This window comes from Mesoplodon mirus (genome assembly GCF_964341445.2).
Source record: "Mesoplodon mirus genome assembly, chromosome: 6".
NCBI classification, from domain to species: domain Eukaryota; kingdom Metazoa; phylum Chordata; class Mammalia; order Artiodactyla; family Ziphiidae; genus Mesoplodon; species Mesoplodon mirus.
This window is the reverse complement of record NC_138982.1, coordinates 16,808,644-16,824,617: the sequence shown is the minus strand read 5'-3', so window position 1 is coordinate 16,824,617 and position 15,974 is coordinate 16,808,644. Positions and strand designations below refer to the sequence as shown.

The window sequence follows — 15,974 nt, the reverse complement described above, 5'->3', positions numbered from 1 at the left end:
TGAGGTCCTGAAAATCATGTTTTTATGTGTAGCCAGAAATCAAATACATGCTAAGACAACTTCTGTTTTCCTGCTTCACCAGCCTCTTTATCAGAAGGCAGCTCACTACATCCCAAATTAACAAACATATTTTCTGGTTGAGGAGTTTTATCTAAAATGTGGGAAAGACAAAAATCCCCACTGAAGATGACCCTCTCCTCAGGGGTGCATCTAGTACTGTACCAGATATCTCAAAAATTAGCGTGGAACAACAATGATTTTCTCCTGGTGAGTTCACAAGCAAGAACTGCCTATTTAAGAGACTGGTACGAAGATAGGACAGACAATAGTCTAGCATTTTTAAAAAACTCTTTATAAAGGAAGGAAGTAGACTCAGCAGAAAAGGAAACCGCAGTTGCTTCCTTCCCCGTCCCACCCCTCTCAGCGTTCCAAAACCAAACATTCCACAGGACCTGAAAAGACTCTCTAAAAGTAATTTAGGTAAAACCCCATATTACTGAATCTTCTAAAGGAGACAGTGTCCATCCCATTCCCAAATATACAAAAAGTAGCTTCAGGGCTTCCCTGGTGGCGCAGTGGTTGAGAGTCCGCCTGCCGATGCAGGGGACACGGGTTCGTGCCCCGGTCCGGGAGGATCCCACATGCCGCGGAGCGGCTGGGCCCGTGAACCATGGCCGCTGAGCCTGCACGTCCGGAGCCCGTGCTCCGCAACGGGAGAGGCCACAACAGTGAGACGCCTGCTTACCGCAAAAAAAAAAAAAAAAAAAAAGTAGCTTCAAATATATTTTGCTAGCTAGTTGCAGGGCTTTGGGATTCAGCCCATTTCCTCTTTTCTCCAACAGAGAAAACAGCAAAACAACAGATCAACAGTTTTTCTAGAGCAGTTCTTCACCCCTCCCCGATCTCAATAAGGACAACAGGGTTTCATTTCCCTTCCACAACCTCATGGTGCCTGTGTAGCACTAACTCTTTAAGAGGCCACAGAAGTGAGGTAGGGAATGTGATGCAAATAACACGAAGGTAGCCTTTCCACTGTGTTCTAAGACATCAGACACCCAAAACACACATTCAGACTAAAAACACTTCGCCCTGCCCTCGTACCTTGTTTCTGCATCTGCACCCTTACTGATGGAGAGGAAAGAGAGCTATTTGCAATAGTTATATCTGTCCTTTTCTGTGGGAAAGATCTAGTGTGGGCAAGCTCTAGTAATTCATCCAGTTAAAGTCCTAAAGACTGGATCCCCTGTGGAGAGGTTCGTAAAACAGTATTTAGTTTGTACTGAACAAGAAAGCAGGGTCCCTAGAGATGGTTTATGCCAATGTATAGGAAGCGTGCTGTTTGCACAGGGAAAATCCAAACTTTTTTTCCCCATTATATTATTTAAGTAACAGAGAGAGAAATACCAGTGGTGGCAGTGGCGTATACATAATGATAGCATACTTTAAGTCCTATGACTGTCTAATAAAATAAACAAACTTTGAAGAGTAATTAGGCAAATGTGAAGTGGATAATTACGAAGTTCCAGTTATGTTATATGGTGACATGGTACAAAGGCATAACTTCACCGTAAGAACTATGTAAAAAGCTTGGTAACAGAGCATTCCAAGTGAAGGCATTATGGAGTAAAGACCCAGTTTTCTTTTTACTTGGAATCATTTGGAGACCTGGGTAGCCTCCACTGCTTACTGCAATTATTCTTCTGAATAATGTAAGAAAAGATCAGCCACTACGATGTCATGATTTTTAATTATCATGTAAATATGAGGACCCAGAGCCAACTATAAGCTTGAAAAAGGATGGAACTGGGGGAATGGACCTCTTCCAGCCTAAGGGTTTTCCAACTCATTCTTCAATACTTTATGTATGACTACTGTGGAAAATTTGGGAAATATGAAAAAAAGAGGGGCAAATAAAATCACCTACATCTATCTATAGAAGGTGTTATTTTCATGCGAGCATTACTATAAATGGAACCAAGGCCTTAAAATTTCAATGTGCTTATTCATATTTCAACGTGACAGTCATTCGGGGGAGGAAACACTCTGCTGACAGCGCCATGTATGACTTTGATAAAGACTGTGCTGAGGGGACGACAAACGGCAGCACAATGGGGGCAAATGCATTAGGGCTCTTTACCCCCGGTCTCTGTGGTGCTTTTCTTATTTAGGATTTTCAAAATATCTTTGGTAATTTTCTTCAACTGATGCCTGGCTTCTTCACGCTCTTTGCCCACTCCATAAAGAAGGATTGTGCGCTGGTTATACTCATGACTTGAAGATTCATCCTGAAAAACAGAAAATGCATTTTGAAACCCCTGTTTAAAGGGTGGGGTTCATGGACATGATATGCGCTGACCACAGCATCTCCATGCTGGCTCGAGCGGTGGTGGCATCCCGCCCACCTTTCAATTCACCTCAACCTCCACTGGCAACACGCTTGTTTTTCCAGTTTGGAACTTGCTAAAGTAAAAAAAAAAGTGTCAACTGACCTGAAGTCTTAATAGAAGCAGTTGATGTGGGCGTACCTTACAGAGTAAGTTTTGACTCTTGATTGTTTAAAATTTAACATGGTATTAATTTCACATCCTATTACATACTATCTAGTTAAAATTTTTCCTTATGGAAAATGTTATTTCTTAGCAAGCTCAGTTTTCTGCATACATTAAACATCATTAAACATTTTATATTTAGAAAAAAAGAGGATCCTCAAGTACTTTTATTAAAAAAAAAAGTTCCATTTACTTCCAATATGACTGTGTAAGACACATGTATATTTCTTTCCAAATGCAAAACGACAGACAGCATGGGTCTCATTAGGTGTGAGGAAAATAGCTGGAAATGCAAACACGTTCTGACACCACTTTCCTCTTCTGGACCACCTCCCCACACCTGCCCCACAGACACAGTGAATTCAAGCACTATTTTTCCCACATGGGAGAGGAAATTACTTAGTCACAGCATCACAAAAACATACACACTGCTAAACACATTCTTTAGCCAGAGTTGAATAGTCCAGGATGTGTCCTCTCTTATGCCTGGTTTTGAATTTTTCTATCTAAATTTCTCTCTTGGATCCTATACTCTTCCATTTTCTTAGTGAAATTCCTAGCTCTATGTTTCAGTTCATCTCCTTTTCTTACCATTGGTACATGTTTGCCCAGGCGAGGTACTTACTCTCCCTAACAGTATCTATCCCTAGGGAGCTCACATGAGGAAAGTTTTGTCTCAGGGAAAACAAACTGCACTGTGTGCACGTAAATTAGTAATGGCTGCAAAAAAAGAGCGAAGTCCTTGTGACCTGGAGAACGCCAATGTTCAATTTGGAGTACTCCACGTGTGTACTCTGCACAAAGTAGCATTTTGCTTCTTTAGCCTGGAAGTAAGAGCCTGTTTCTTCTCAGTTTCTGTCACTGTTCTCTCAGTCTCTTTTTGTCATTCTGTCTTTCTCTCACCTGCCTGCTTTCAAGGCGCCACTTCTTGCACTGGTTCCTTTTTTATAACATTCTATTAGAAATATACATTTGCATACTCTGCCAATCTATCTTGCTACCATGTCCCCCAATAATTAATGTTTCAGGTTGTTCAAACCAAGTAAGTCTTTTCTAGAAGCTGTTATTTAATACCCTGAGTTCCAAAATCTCCTCCGAAGTCTCAAAAGGCAGACCTAACCACAGGATAAAGCTGACCTAGGTAGTGATTGCTATATCTCAGTGACCTGAGCTACTTTGTCAATCTCCAATTTTTGTTGTTGTTACACAGCATTACTGATATACTTCCTGGTGGGGTGTGTACATATAAGCAAGCCCTATAAAGGGGACAGAAAGGCGATGAGGAAACTGCACAAAACTCAGATGCCAGTCATGTGCCCTGGTGACTGTTTTCAGTTAAGGCACCTGTCAAATGGTTCTAATGTAAACCTGTTGTGTGAGGGCTGATGGAAAGATGTTAGCAACAGCTGTTTATAGAGAACCTACAGCAAGACAAGGTACTAAGAACTCTGAGAAAATGCAAGGACGAATGTTCCCTGATTTAAGGAGTACAGATTCAGTATCATAGAGATAGTATCTACAGAGCTCGAACCCCAAACAGGGATGGGGAGGGAAGGTATCCTGGAAAGATCCATGTGTTCTATGAACACGGGGTACTATGGCTCCATACTGGCCCAATAACAGCCCAAGCTCAGGGTGAGAGAGAGCTGTGACTGCCTCCAGGGTGTGTCACTTGCCAACGCCATGGTCCAGGAGAATGAGCCTTTTTGAGCCTCAGATTCTTCCTCTGAAAAATGGTTAACACTACATACCTTATAAGGTTTTGGTGAGAGTGGGGATCTGTCGGTAAAATGCTTAGCGGCATATCAGACACAGCACCCCCTGCTGTCCGTTGATATTACTGCACCTCCACGCCTCCCCTGCAGGCACCCCACAGCCGCGCTGTGCTGCACTGCTCAACATTTCCCAAAGGTGCCGGGCACTTCCTTCCTTTGCTGGTCTCCTCCCGCCACCTGAAATACTCTCAACAGCCTCAACTGCACTTGTGCAAATGCTATGCATGATGACAGCGTCAGGTCCCTCCCTCTGTCAACTCAGTTTAGCGAAAGCCCTCACTGCAGAGGGAGGTGGGGGAGGAGTGACTTTGGAGCATCTATCGCTGTGTAATTCACCTATTTTCTAGGTATCTGTTTAATGTCTGTCTTCCTCACTAGACCATTCACATTTATATTTTCCTTAATGGCACTGACTAGGCACTTAATATTTGTTGAATGCATGAAATAATGAATAAACAAGTGGATTAATAAAGAAACATGTGACTAAAAGAATAGGGCAGGGATGAAGATAAGAAAAGAAAAAAAAAAAAAACTAGTTTAGTAGGAAGCTTAACCTGATAACTAAGTGCTTAAAAAACCTGAAGAGGAAAAATGAAAGGCAGAGAGAAGTTTAGACCAAAAGAATCTGTAGGGTGTAAACTAGGTCTTAGTGGTGGGAATAAAAAATAAGAAGCAAAATCAAGAGGTATCTGAGGAAGTTAGGAAAGGATCAGGCATCTGAGTGAATGTGCATCTCACTGCATTTCAAGACGGACTCACTAGATAAAATTTGTTGGGGTCCAGGTGGGGAGGGGGAAGGGCTGGGAGCTCATGAATTCACCGTTAGGTGAGAGGAATTCAAGGGGTAGGTGGAAATGTATTACAAATGTCTAGTAGGTGGTTTGACGGCAGGTCTAATGCAGAAGTGACAGCTTACGGATAAGAGCACTATGTAACTGGAAGGGATTCAAAACCCATGTTCTCTTTGGGCAGAGGTTGGGAGGGAAAACAGCTGCGATAGTGAAGAGAATAAATAGACCATCAAATGATGGACACACACTCTCCATAGTTAATAAATAATCGGACAAGCCAAGGTCACAAAAGCGAGGGAAGGGTCAGTTAGCAACAGGGGTCATCAACAGTGTTGAATACGGTTAAGAAATCACAATGGATGCTGGCTTCCCTGACTTGTTTCTTTAAAAAAAACCACACGTGTGAACCTCAAAAGAGAAGTTTCTCTAGAGTAGTAGGGGCAGATGGCAGGAAACAGGAGGTTGAAGTAAGAACAGATGGTGAAATGGTGAAGGTGAGGGAGGTAAACCACACTTACTAGTAGTTGGGTATAAAGAGCAATAGCTTGAGAGAAAAGTGATCATTGTATCAGGACAACCAATGACAAACTGGCTTCAAAGCTATGTTTCAAATGAGTCTCCATAATGGAAATCTGGACTGGAGGGCAGATAACTGACAAAGGAGATGGGCAACAGTGACCTCCTGTCTGGATTAACTTCAGAAGACTAGGACATCTTTCTACTTAACCACAGACAAAAAAGAAAATGGGTGAAAATACAGGGAAATCTGGAGGTGAAGAAGGGAGGAACTTGAATTAGTTGTATTAGTATTAGTTCATTGGCTCTGTTATGTTCAGGGAATTGGGCCAGAAGCAAAGCAAAGTCATGAGGTGAGAGTAAGGAGATGGAATTAAAAAGCAAGAGAAGCCTGCAGTTAGCTGGGCAGGGTGGTGGGGGGAACCACTGGTCAACCTCTATATGGGGCATGAAGACTGTGTTTCTGATAGTTAACAGTTTTTAGGGAAACCGTGAGAGCCATTACTAGTCTTCAAAGAGGAAAGGCAAACACATTTTCAAAGCAACTCTTTTTCAATAGCCTACAAGATTAGTTTACATCAATTTTTTGTGCATGTAGAAAATACACAAATCTTTAAATAGCAACTTATACATGAGAATAAGGTCAATCTCAGAAAATGGGCCAAATATATCCAAAGGTATCAATGAGTTCTACTTTTTAAACTAGGTATTAAAACACCCTCAAGTTGCATAGTTGTAAAAGATCAGTACCAAAGAATTATTCTCTTGTTGATACCCTGAAGGACACATTTGTGGGGTGGAGAAAGAATCCATAGGAGAGTCCGTGGAAGTCTAGCTAACCCCTTTCACGCTAGCCCCCTGCTGTCCTTGGGTTAAACAGGTCACTTCCCCTGTAAACTGAGTTCTGAAAATCCCATCCTCCAGATCAATCACTTTCTTTCTTCAGATAATATCTCACATTCACACTTAATTGATCTTTTAAAAACTTAGGAGGATGCACATCCAAAAACTCTGGAAGGATTGTTGTATTACAGAAATTAAAAGATGTCTCTTGAGCCAAATGTCCTAAAAAGGGAAAACTTGGAGTTAACTGAAGCCTAATATTAGTCATCTTCATTTCTTTAAAATAAGTGATTAGAGGGCTTCCCTGGTGGCGCAGTGGTTGAGAGTCTGCCTGCCGATGCAGGGGACACGGGTTCGTGCCCCGGTCTGGGAGGATCCCACAGCCACGGAGCGGCTGGGCCTGTGAGCCATGGCCGCTGAGCCTGCGCGTCCGGAGCCTGTGCTCCGCAGCGGGAGAGGCCACAACAGTGAGATGCCTGCGTACCGCAAAATAAATAAATAAATAAATAAATAAATAAATAAATAAATAAATAAATAAATAAATAAATAAGTGATTAGAAATGTTGCCAAAACGTGTGTGTGTGTTCACAAGGATGTGATAATGGTGGTGAGATTATTAGAGCCGTGTACTCTCCTTTCACCTCCAACCATTATTTCTTTCAGCTGAAGCTTTCAATGTACCATGTTATTCTGTTTAGAATAAAATAAATTCAAATCAATGTTACAGCAGTAATAAGCCTTGGGCTGGTGGGGGGAGATGGGTGTGCACACTGTGGAAAGGCTGTGTGAAAGGAACAAGGAAATCAGCAGCTTCTCAGTATAACTACACCTGACCTGGAGTAACTCTTTCTAATTCAAGAAAATCGGAGACTCCTTTACTTAGATTTGTGAAGGAAAGCTTTGTTCAATAGTAGCTTATAGTCCACAGTGTGGCCAAAATGAGGCCCTTATCCAACAAACTCAGAGCATCCTAGGAGCATAATGGCTGTCAAGCAGTTTAAGGAGATACACTAGTCCTCTAATTTCAAGCAAAACACTCAAGACAAGGATGACAAATAACTGGATCACCAGAGAGAGTATTCTTTTCTTGCTAAATACTGCAATGCCCAAGACTCCTTACTTTTGGAATTTATCTTATATCTAACCTGAATTTGTACACTCTAACAGGTGAAGCCAAGCTAGATGATGTAAGAACTGCCTTAAAGGGCATGTGCTCCATCAAAACCTTCACCAATGTCAAAAGGACTGCATCTCAAAACTGTCAGATGTTAGAACTAAAACAGCCTAAGAGCTCATCCAATGGCTTAATTACCTCTCCATCTTTCTGTCCCAACATGGGTTTTCACAAGGACCACGGGGTCCTTCCATTTCAGGGCATGGCCCTCTCTGTTCACAGTAATCCTATTTGAAGCAAATACATATTTTCAGATAAACAGACTCGATGAAATAAAGAAACCAATTAAACCACTTGCATGTAAAAATTCTAGGGTATATAGAATTACTTCACTTTTCCAGTCATCCTCCACTGAGTACATACTATTAGAGAAGGTTTACAGATAGGTGCGGTTGTGAGTTAAAATCAGAGGAAAGAGAAAGTTAATTTAGATCAAGAACCGGAGCCTTTCATTTACCCCTCAAATCCCTAGTCAGAGCCCTTTAGGAATTTGGAAATATAAATTCTCCATAAAGCAGCATGAATTAGTGTTCCTTTAGTATGGCATATTAACTTGTTGAAAATAGTCATGATGTTTCTTTTTTTTTTTCAAAAGCCTTGTTTCATCCAAAGGTCTTAGAAGCACTTCACAAACATCCTCTAAAGTTGACAATCTGGTGTGAAGGCAAGCATGACTCCTAGCTTCTTAACAGTGCAGCCATTCCATTCATGGCATTGACCTCTTACTGTTGGGCCTCAGTGTAGGGGTGGGGCGTGTAGGGAGGGGTTGTGGAGACAGTGAGATGGGGAAGATTTTTGTACTCAGTGGTCACAGATGCAGGCTCTGGAATCAGACAGTATGGGTTGAACAGGATCTCTAACTTTGCTGTTCTGCTCCTTAGTTTCCATCATCCAGAGAATAGAAACAAGATGATTATCTACTTCAAAGAACAGTTGAGATCATAAAATGAGTTAATTCATGACAACATAAGAAATCAAAAGTTGGCTATTACTATTCTGAAGTGTGTGTAGCATAAAAGCTTTTTCAAAAAGTATGCAGTCTCTCTAAACCAACAAATAAGTTAATTTTCTAGAAGTGTAGCATCAGGGCTTCCCTGGTGGTGCAGTGGTTGAGAGTCCGCCTGCCGATGCAGGGGACATGGGTTCGTGCCCCGGTCCAGGAGGATCCTACATGGTCCGGGAAGATCCCACATGCCGTGGAGCGGCTGGGCCCGTGAGCCATGGCCGCTGAGCCTGCGCGTCCAGAGCCTGTGCTCCGTAACAGGAGAGGCCACAACAGTGAGAAGCCTGCATACTGCAAAAGGAAAAATAATAAATAAATAAAAGTATAGCATCAAACTGACACCTCTAGATGAATAACAGATAGGGATCATCACGTGACTGACATTTCCAACTGAAATTACCCAAATTCATAGCTTGATTTCAAATCCATAATGCCAACAAAATTCTCAGGTAGTTTAAATCAGTGGTCTTCAACCCTGAGTGTGTATGAGCATCACTTGGAAGGCTCATGGAACTACAGGTGAGGGGTGCATTCCTGAGTTTCTGATCCACTGGGGCTAGGTTGGTGCCCAAGAACGTGCATTTCTCCTGATTCCCCAGGTGACGCTGAGCTGCTGTTCTGTACTTTAAAAACCATCCTTGAAGATTATCTAACCTACACAGAGACAGACACACTCAAAACTCAGAAGAAAGAAATAACCAAAACATATGTTCACAGCAAAGACACCTACCCAAGTGGATCTGCTGGTAACAGAAGGGCACTACAGTTTGAAATATTGTACGAGTGTGTACACATGCATGAGTGCCCACAATATTTACATAAAGGTAATAGTGATACCACAGCCCCTTCATTTAATGATATATTTCCCCAAAAAAACAAAAGCAAAGTCAAAAGAAAAGTAATAATAATTTGTTTATATTTAAATTCTACTCAAGAAAAGCATGAAAGACACTATATAATAAGCCTGGCAATGGATACAACTGTTTCTCTTTCTTAATGTAATTTTAGAATCTTAAAATTTATAATGGGGGGAAACTGTGTCGCCTACAAAGAGATGCTCAAACACAGATTTAAAATAATGACATTATTAACCAGGAAAAAACCAAAGAGCAAGAAACCTAACATCCCTAAGGAGAACACATTACGAGTTAAAATGTGATTACTTATTAAAAGGCAATATATCACCCAGTGTTGAGCACATATGTTTCCAGGTAAGTAAACATCTGAGAAAGCAAGTTTGCAACCTTCTCCAGGAAGCAGACATTGATAGGCTTGATCTCCACTTGGATTTATCATTTTCATGGGAAATAACCCAAAGAACTCACAGAGCATCAACTCTATGGCAGGTTTCAGTAAAAAACCACAAGATTTTAAATTGCTTTTTAAAAGATGACTTCTCACCTCCCTGCCCCATATTTCCCAAGGAAATAAAAGCAGAAGTCCTAAAAGCAGCCAGACGGAAACACATTGTCTGCATAGCTTTGAGTCCACGGTGTCTGAAGGTAATTTCTGATTGTGAAGTCCTCTTCCTTTCTCCCTCTATTTCTCTCCAGAACACTCAAGACCTTACTGATGAAAGCTCAGAAGATTGTCTATCATAAAGAGTGTAAACAGCTAAACTAAGACATTAAAAGGAAAATAACCAGATGCCACTCCGCAGGTTTTATTAACTACCACATACTGGATACATTCAAATCCTTCAGAATCAACAGAGTAACCAGGTAACTTTATCTCTAGAAGTATTTGACAAGTATATGTATTTGCACTATGATGTGTGTGTAAATTTTTTCAAGTTTTCTTAAAGTTGGAAAACTTTAATAGCAATACAAATGCAGGTTACTTATATGGAATATAAATTAAAATACAAGCTGCATTAATGATGTTAGAGATAACCATTAACTTCTTCACTAAAAAAAAAAAATTTATACAGAACATGGAAATAAAATTCAAATGCTCTTACTTATTTTTACCTTGAGTGTAAAATGAAATTTAATATAGATAGAGGGAGCCGAAATTCTCAATACCAAGAATACTTATTAAATAAGTTACAGTCTATGCAAAATGAGCATTCCCAAAGTAGAATTTCCAAAACCATCAGGGCATAAACAAAGGCAAATAGCAGTAGCAAGGAAGGTTAAGTCAGTGATCTTGTGTCAAATACTAGGGTTTATTTAGGTTTTGTTTGTTTGTTTGTTTAAGTTAAACAGATGAGGAGGTATTGAAAATTGAAGCCATATTGTGACATGAATCTTAACTTGTTCTACTTTCAGTAATTAAAGGATGGAAAAAAGAATTCCACTGACATTTGGGAGAACTTAGTGCTGCCTTTGTTATATTTCAATCTTTTAAATGGAAGCATTTTTTTTTAATTTAGACATTTGTACTTTAACATTACCGTGTCTTATATTTAGGAATAATATTTTATATAGAATCAATTCCATTTGTTTTTGATGAATTAAAATTTTACAAATTTCATTTTAAATTTCAAAACTTAGATGCCAAATAATGTATTCAAGTCAAGTGTTAATTTCCTTTATAGCTGCCTGTTGTGGTATAACAACCTATGGAACCAGACAAGGACATGATTTTGGTATTTTATTTTAATTACCATTATATACACTCTATAAATCTAGAAAGTATGCCCAGGCTGTTCTGAGGAATGCCATCTGATGACTACATACAGAAGCCATTTCCTTATTTTTTTAGCATTTAAAAATTTGCACTGAATGATATTCAAGAAAACGTATGTAAAACCTTAAAGTTTACTGAGCAAAGTTGGAAAAGAGATACACATGGGTTAAAATATTTGGAGCTAAAGAATAGTCTCTATGAGGCTGATTTTCGAATGGATGACTGAGCAATACAGAAGCAGAAATACCTTCCAATTATAAAAGAAAAAAAATGTTTTCTGCTTTTTATTTATTTAACAATAATTTTTCCACAAATGATGTTATACAAATTTCTTTTCACTTTTTACTTTTAAAATTCTACTCAGCAATTATCAGTCATTTCTCCTTAGAACCCTTTGAAGGTACTAGAGGAAATGAAGTCCAGGAACAGGATGGTGTAGGAAAAGTGACTGTGAATAGAAACAAAAAAGTTAGAAGGCGTGGAAATGAAGCTGCAGAAGAATAAAGCACAGCCCGAATATTTCTCTTCTAGTTTTTATGTACGTGCACTTTTGCCTAAGATCAAAAATGTCCTACAAGAGGCAAACATTCAAAAAATAAGAAACACAAAGTAGCCATGCCTTCACACAATATTCTTCAGGCTATTTTATTTTGCTACAGATAAAATATTTGTCACCATGAAATATTTTGAGATTTAATTTTCTGTGTTCTCACTGTCCCAGTGAGGCTCAGACACCTCACTTTTTGTCCAAAAATGTTACCCACAGAGATGAGAGTGAAATCGAATATCTGGGACTGATAATAACCATCCCCTCTGTCCCCCTCTAGGTAGCAAAGAAGAAACACAAGCCATGGACAACCTCACCACTGCGGCTGGGAATGGCAGCCTGTGCACCAGAGATTACAAAATCACCCAGGTCCTCTTCCCGCTCTTCTATACCGTGCTGTTTTTCGTTGGACTCATCACAAACAGCCTGGCAATGAGGATTTTCTTTCAAATCCACAGTAAATCCAACTTTATTATTTTCCTTAAGAACACAGTCATTTCTGATCTTCTCATGATTCTGACTTTTCCATTCAAAATCCTCAGCGATGCCAAACTGGGAACAGGACCGCTGAGAGCCTTTGTGTGCCAAGTGACCTCCGTTGTATTTTACTTCACGATGTACATCAGTATCTCATTTCTAGGACTGATAACTATCGATCGCTACCAGAAGACCACCAGGCCATTTAAAACATCCAACCCCAACAATCTCTTGGGGGCTAAGATTCTCTCTGTCATCATCTGGGCGTTCATGTTCTTACTTTCCTTGCCTAACATGATTCTGACCAACAGGAGGCCGAGTGACAAGAATGTGAAGAAATGCTCATTCCTGAAATCAGAGTTTGGTCTGGTCTGGCATGAAATAGTCAACTACATCTGTCAAGTCATTTTCTGGATTAATTTTCTAATTGTCATTGTATGCTACACGCTCATTACAAAAGAACTGTACAAGTCATACGTGAGAACCAGGGGCGTCGGCAGAGTCCCCAAGAAAAAGGTAAACATCAAAGTTTTCATTATCATTGCTGTGTTTTTTATTTGTTTCGTTCCTTTCCATTTTGCCCGAATTCCCTACACCCTGAGTCAAACCCGGGACGTCTTTGACTGCTCCGCTGAGAATACTCTGTTCTACGTCAAAGAAAGCACTCTCTGGTTAACTTCCTTAAACGCGTGCCTGGATCCATTCATCTACTTTTTCCTTTGCAAATCCTTCAAAAATTCCTTGATGAGTATGCTGAGATGCTCCAATTCGGCATCATCTCCATCCCATAAAAACAGGAAAAAAGGACAGGATGGTGGTGACCCAAGTGAAGAGACCCTAATGTAAACAAACTGAGGTAATATTTAAGTCTATTAGTGTTTGGAGCTCCTAACAGGCAAGCACTAGGTGAAAATATTAATACTGACTAAGAAGTAGCTGAGTTAGTAACGATAACTCTTGAAACGGGTCACAGAAGGTGACACAAGCAATTTTCGTTTACTTGTCCGGTACTGAAAGCAATCTTAAAATGCAGAAAAGTAACTGAACATGGAGCTGTGTAGCAAAACAAACTGCACCCACTCACCATGCCACCTGCAAAACTACACAGAAGTCAGACGTGTAGAGCTTTGGCAAAATGGGTAACCATATAATAACATTTCCGGTAATTTTTAAAATATATTACTGATCACAATGCTATTGTCAACTTATTATAATCAACTAAGAATGATAAATCTGATAAAATCTTCTGACCAAATATTATACTTATATACTTACATATGTATATATACTTACATGTACTTACATATGTATATATATCCCAGTCCCTTAACCAAATGCTGACCTATTGTGATACTCATAAGTAACTACTAACTTTTAATTATAAGCAAAAACTTAAGGGATTTAAACTAATTGAAATGGTAATTGATGAGACTAAATTTTTTTTTCATTAAGAAGATAGAAGTTTTAAAACTACCTTCTCAAGAAAAAGAGCAAAAATAGCACAGTTATTAAAATAGTTGCCTTATGACATTCTAATACCAAAAACTTATGAATATATCCTTAACACCAGAGAAACCAGTTTGCTACTACTTTGACAACTTTAGTAAATACAATACCATCATCAATACTTATCATTATTAACTAGCTTCTAGAAACTGCCTGCGATTTGGGTTAATGAACATTTCCCTTATGAGAAAAACAAGTTAAATATGATTATGCAGTTGAACAGTATAACTATTAGCAGGAAAGTGATGAAAATGTCTGGAATTACCTGTTTGTGTAGATAATAAAAAATTTACATTAAACTCTAAAACATACTTTGTGGGGATTTCTTTGTTCAGAGATAATAGATGCTATGACTCATCTTTCATATACGCCTATATCAAACAAACCCCTTTAAGAAAGGATAGCTGCCAACACAATCCGTTTTATTACACACTATTGGGCAAAATCTCTTCTGAAGGTGACACCTCACATCAGTTAGTTCATATGTAAATGAAAAAATAGGTCAAACTTATAATGTAGTCTGATTCCCCACAAGCCATATTATTTTTTATTATAAAAAAATACGTAACACACTTGGAAGTGGACAGGATTTATCTCAATTATTTAGGATCCTCAGAGGTGATTCCCAAATACAAGGCATAGAAACCAATATCTAAATATAATGTGAGAAGAAATAAAAATGGTGAGTTGTAGTAAAAGGAAGTTCACTGAACTCCAATAGTAATCTATTTTATTCTGCTGAGTTAAATTTCAGTACACAGTTGAACTCATTTAACTCTCTAGATGGTATCTATTCTTGAGCAGCCACATTTCCTTCTCTGGCACTTCTGCAAGCAAGCACTGGATGTCAGTGGAGATGCACATAGAGGCATGCATCAAAAAAGACACATATTCGACCTACTGCTGGGGCAAAGGCAGTAGCCATTTCTGCCAGGTAAACCAATGCAATTCACTCTAATGTCATATGAGCAAGCACATTCTGTAAGAATACCAGGATATTTGAGCTGGAAGAGAAACTAAGGATCAACTAACCTGACCATCTTACTTTGTATATGGGAAAAGTGAAGGACAGATTTACTCCTCAGTCCAGTCAAGTCAGGGGCAGAGAGTGGATGAAAGCTGGCCACCTCACGGTGCCAGGATCACATGAGGTGTCGGGAGACTACAGGATGGGCAGAGATTTCCTGAATAATCTTTCATTTTGGATTAAACTCATTCATTAAACTCATTAAACTCTTTCCACAAGAGAAAGAAAAAATTAAAAAAAACAGAAAAGCTAATGGTATTACAATAGTTTTGTGGGGGGGGAATTGTAAAATGTTTGGAATTATCTATGTTTTTATATATAACATGAAAAATTTACATTAAACTCTAAATCACACTTTGTTGATACTTCTATATCAAACATCAAACTGATCCCATTCAAGACAGACTGAGAGATCAGTATTTATGGAGCACTCATGATACACAGAAAATGTCACTATCTCTAGCTTTAATAATTTTAATATACACAATACATGTCACATTTCACAATAACTTCGAGAGACAGAAAGAGAGAGGGAGAGAGCAAGAGAGGGAGAGAGGGAGAGAGAGGGAGAGAGGGAGAGAGGGAGAGAGGGAGATGCCAAATTTTGTAGACTCAGGTTCAGAAGATGAGACAAACAAAATGTAGTCTTGCCCATAGCCTTAGTGGTTAACAAGTCCTAAGGATGCTGGTTATTGGAAGTTTCTCTCAGTGGTTTCTTATATAAACAGTCTAAGGCAGATGTGACAAACTCTAGCCTACAAGCCAAATCTACCCTAGCACCTGTTTTGTACAGCCTGTGACTTAAGAATGGTTTTTACATTTTCAAATGTTTGCAGGAGGAAAATCAGGAGGAAGAATAGAACTTTACGCTGCATTAAAGTATGAAATTCAAGTTTTTGTGTCCATAAGGTTTTATTAGCACACAAGCCACACCCACTCAGGTTTTATCTATGACTGGTTTCCTGCTACAACAACAGGGTTGAATAGTTGTGACAGACTGCAGGGTCACAAAACCTAAATATTTACTAACTGGCTATTTAGAAGATTGACAACCCCTGGACTAGAACTCTAAAAACAGGGAGAAAGGCCCTATGTAGAGAAAGAACCCCCCCTCTTCATGCATGCATCTCGATGT

General features: G+C 39.4%; 2 protein-coding genes across 2 annotated transcripts in view; one reads left to right on the top strand and one right to left on the bottom strand.

Moving 5' to 3' along the window:
* Nucleotides 1-15,974, bottom strand: part of MED12L (mediator complex subunit 12L) — a 321,906-nt gene that overhangs the window by 71,925 nt on the left and 234,007 nt on the right. The window contains exon 17 of the mRNA XM_082625544.1: nucleotides 2,138-2,285. Within this exon, the coding sequence (XP_082481670.1) occupies nucleotides 2,138-2,285 (148 nt within the window). The remainder of the gene's footprint in view (nucleotides 1-2,137; nucleotides 2,286-15,974) is intronic.
* Nucleotides 9,989-13,152, top strand: P2RY12 (purinergic receptor P2Y12; the record flags this gene model as incomplete). Its single annotated transcript, XM_082625564.1, has 2 exons — nucleotides 9,989-10,153; nucleotides 12,110-13,152. Exon 2 carries the CDS (start codon nucleotides 12,133-12,135, stop codon nucleotides 13,150-13,152), a length of 1,020 nt encoding a protein of 339 aa, XP_082481690.1. The 5' UTR covers nucleotides 9,989-10,153; nucleotides 12,110-12,132.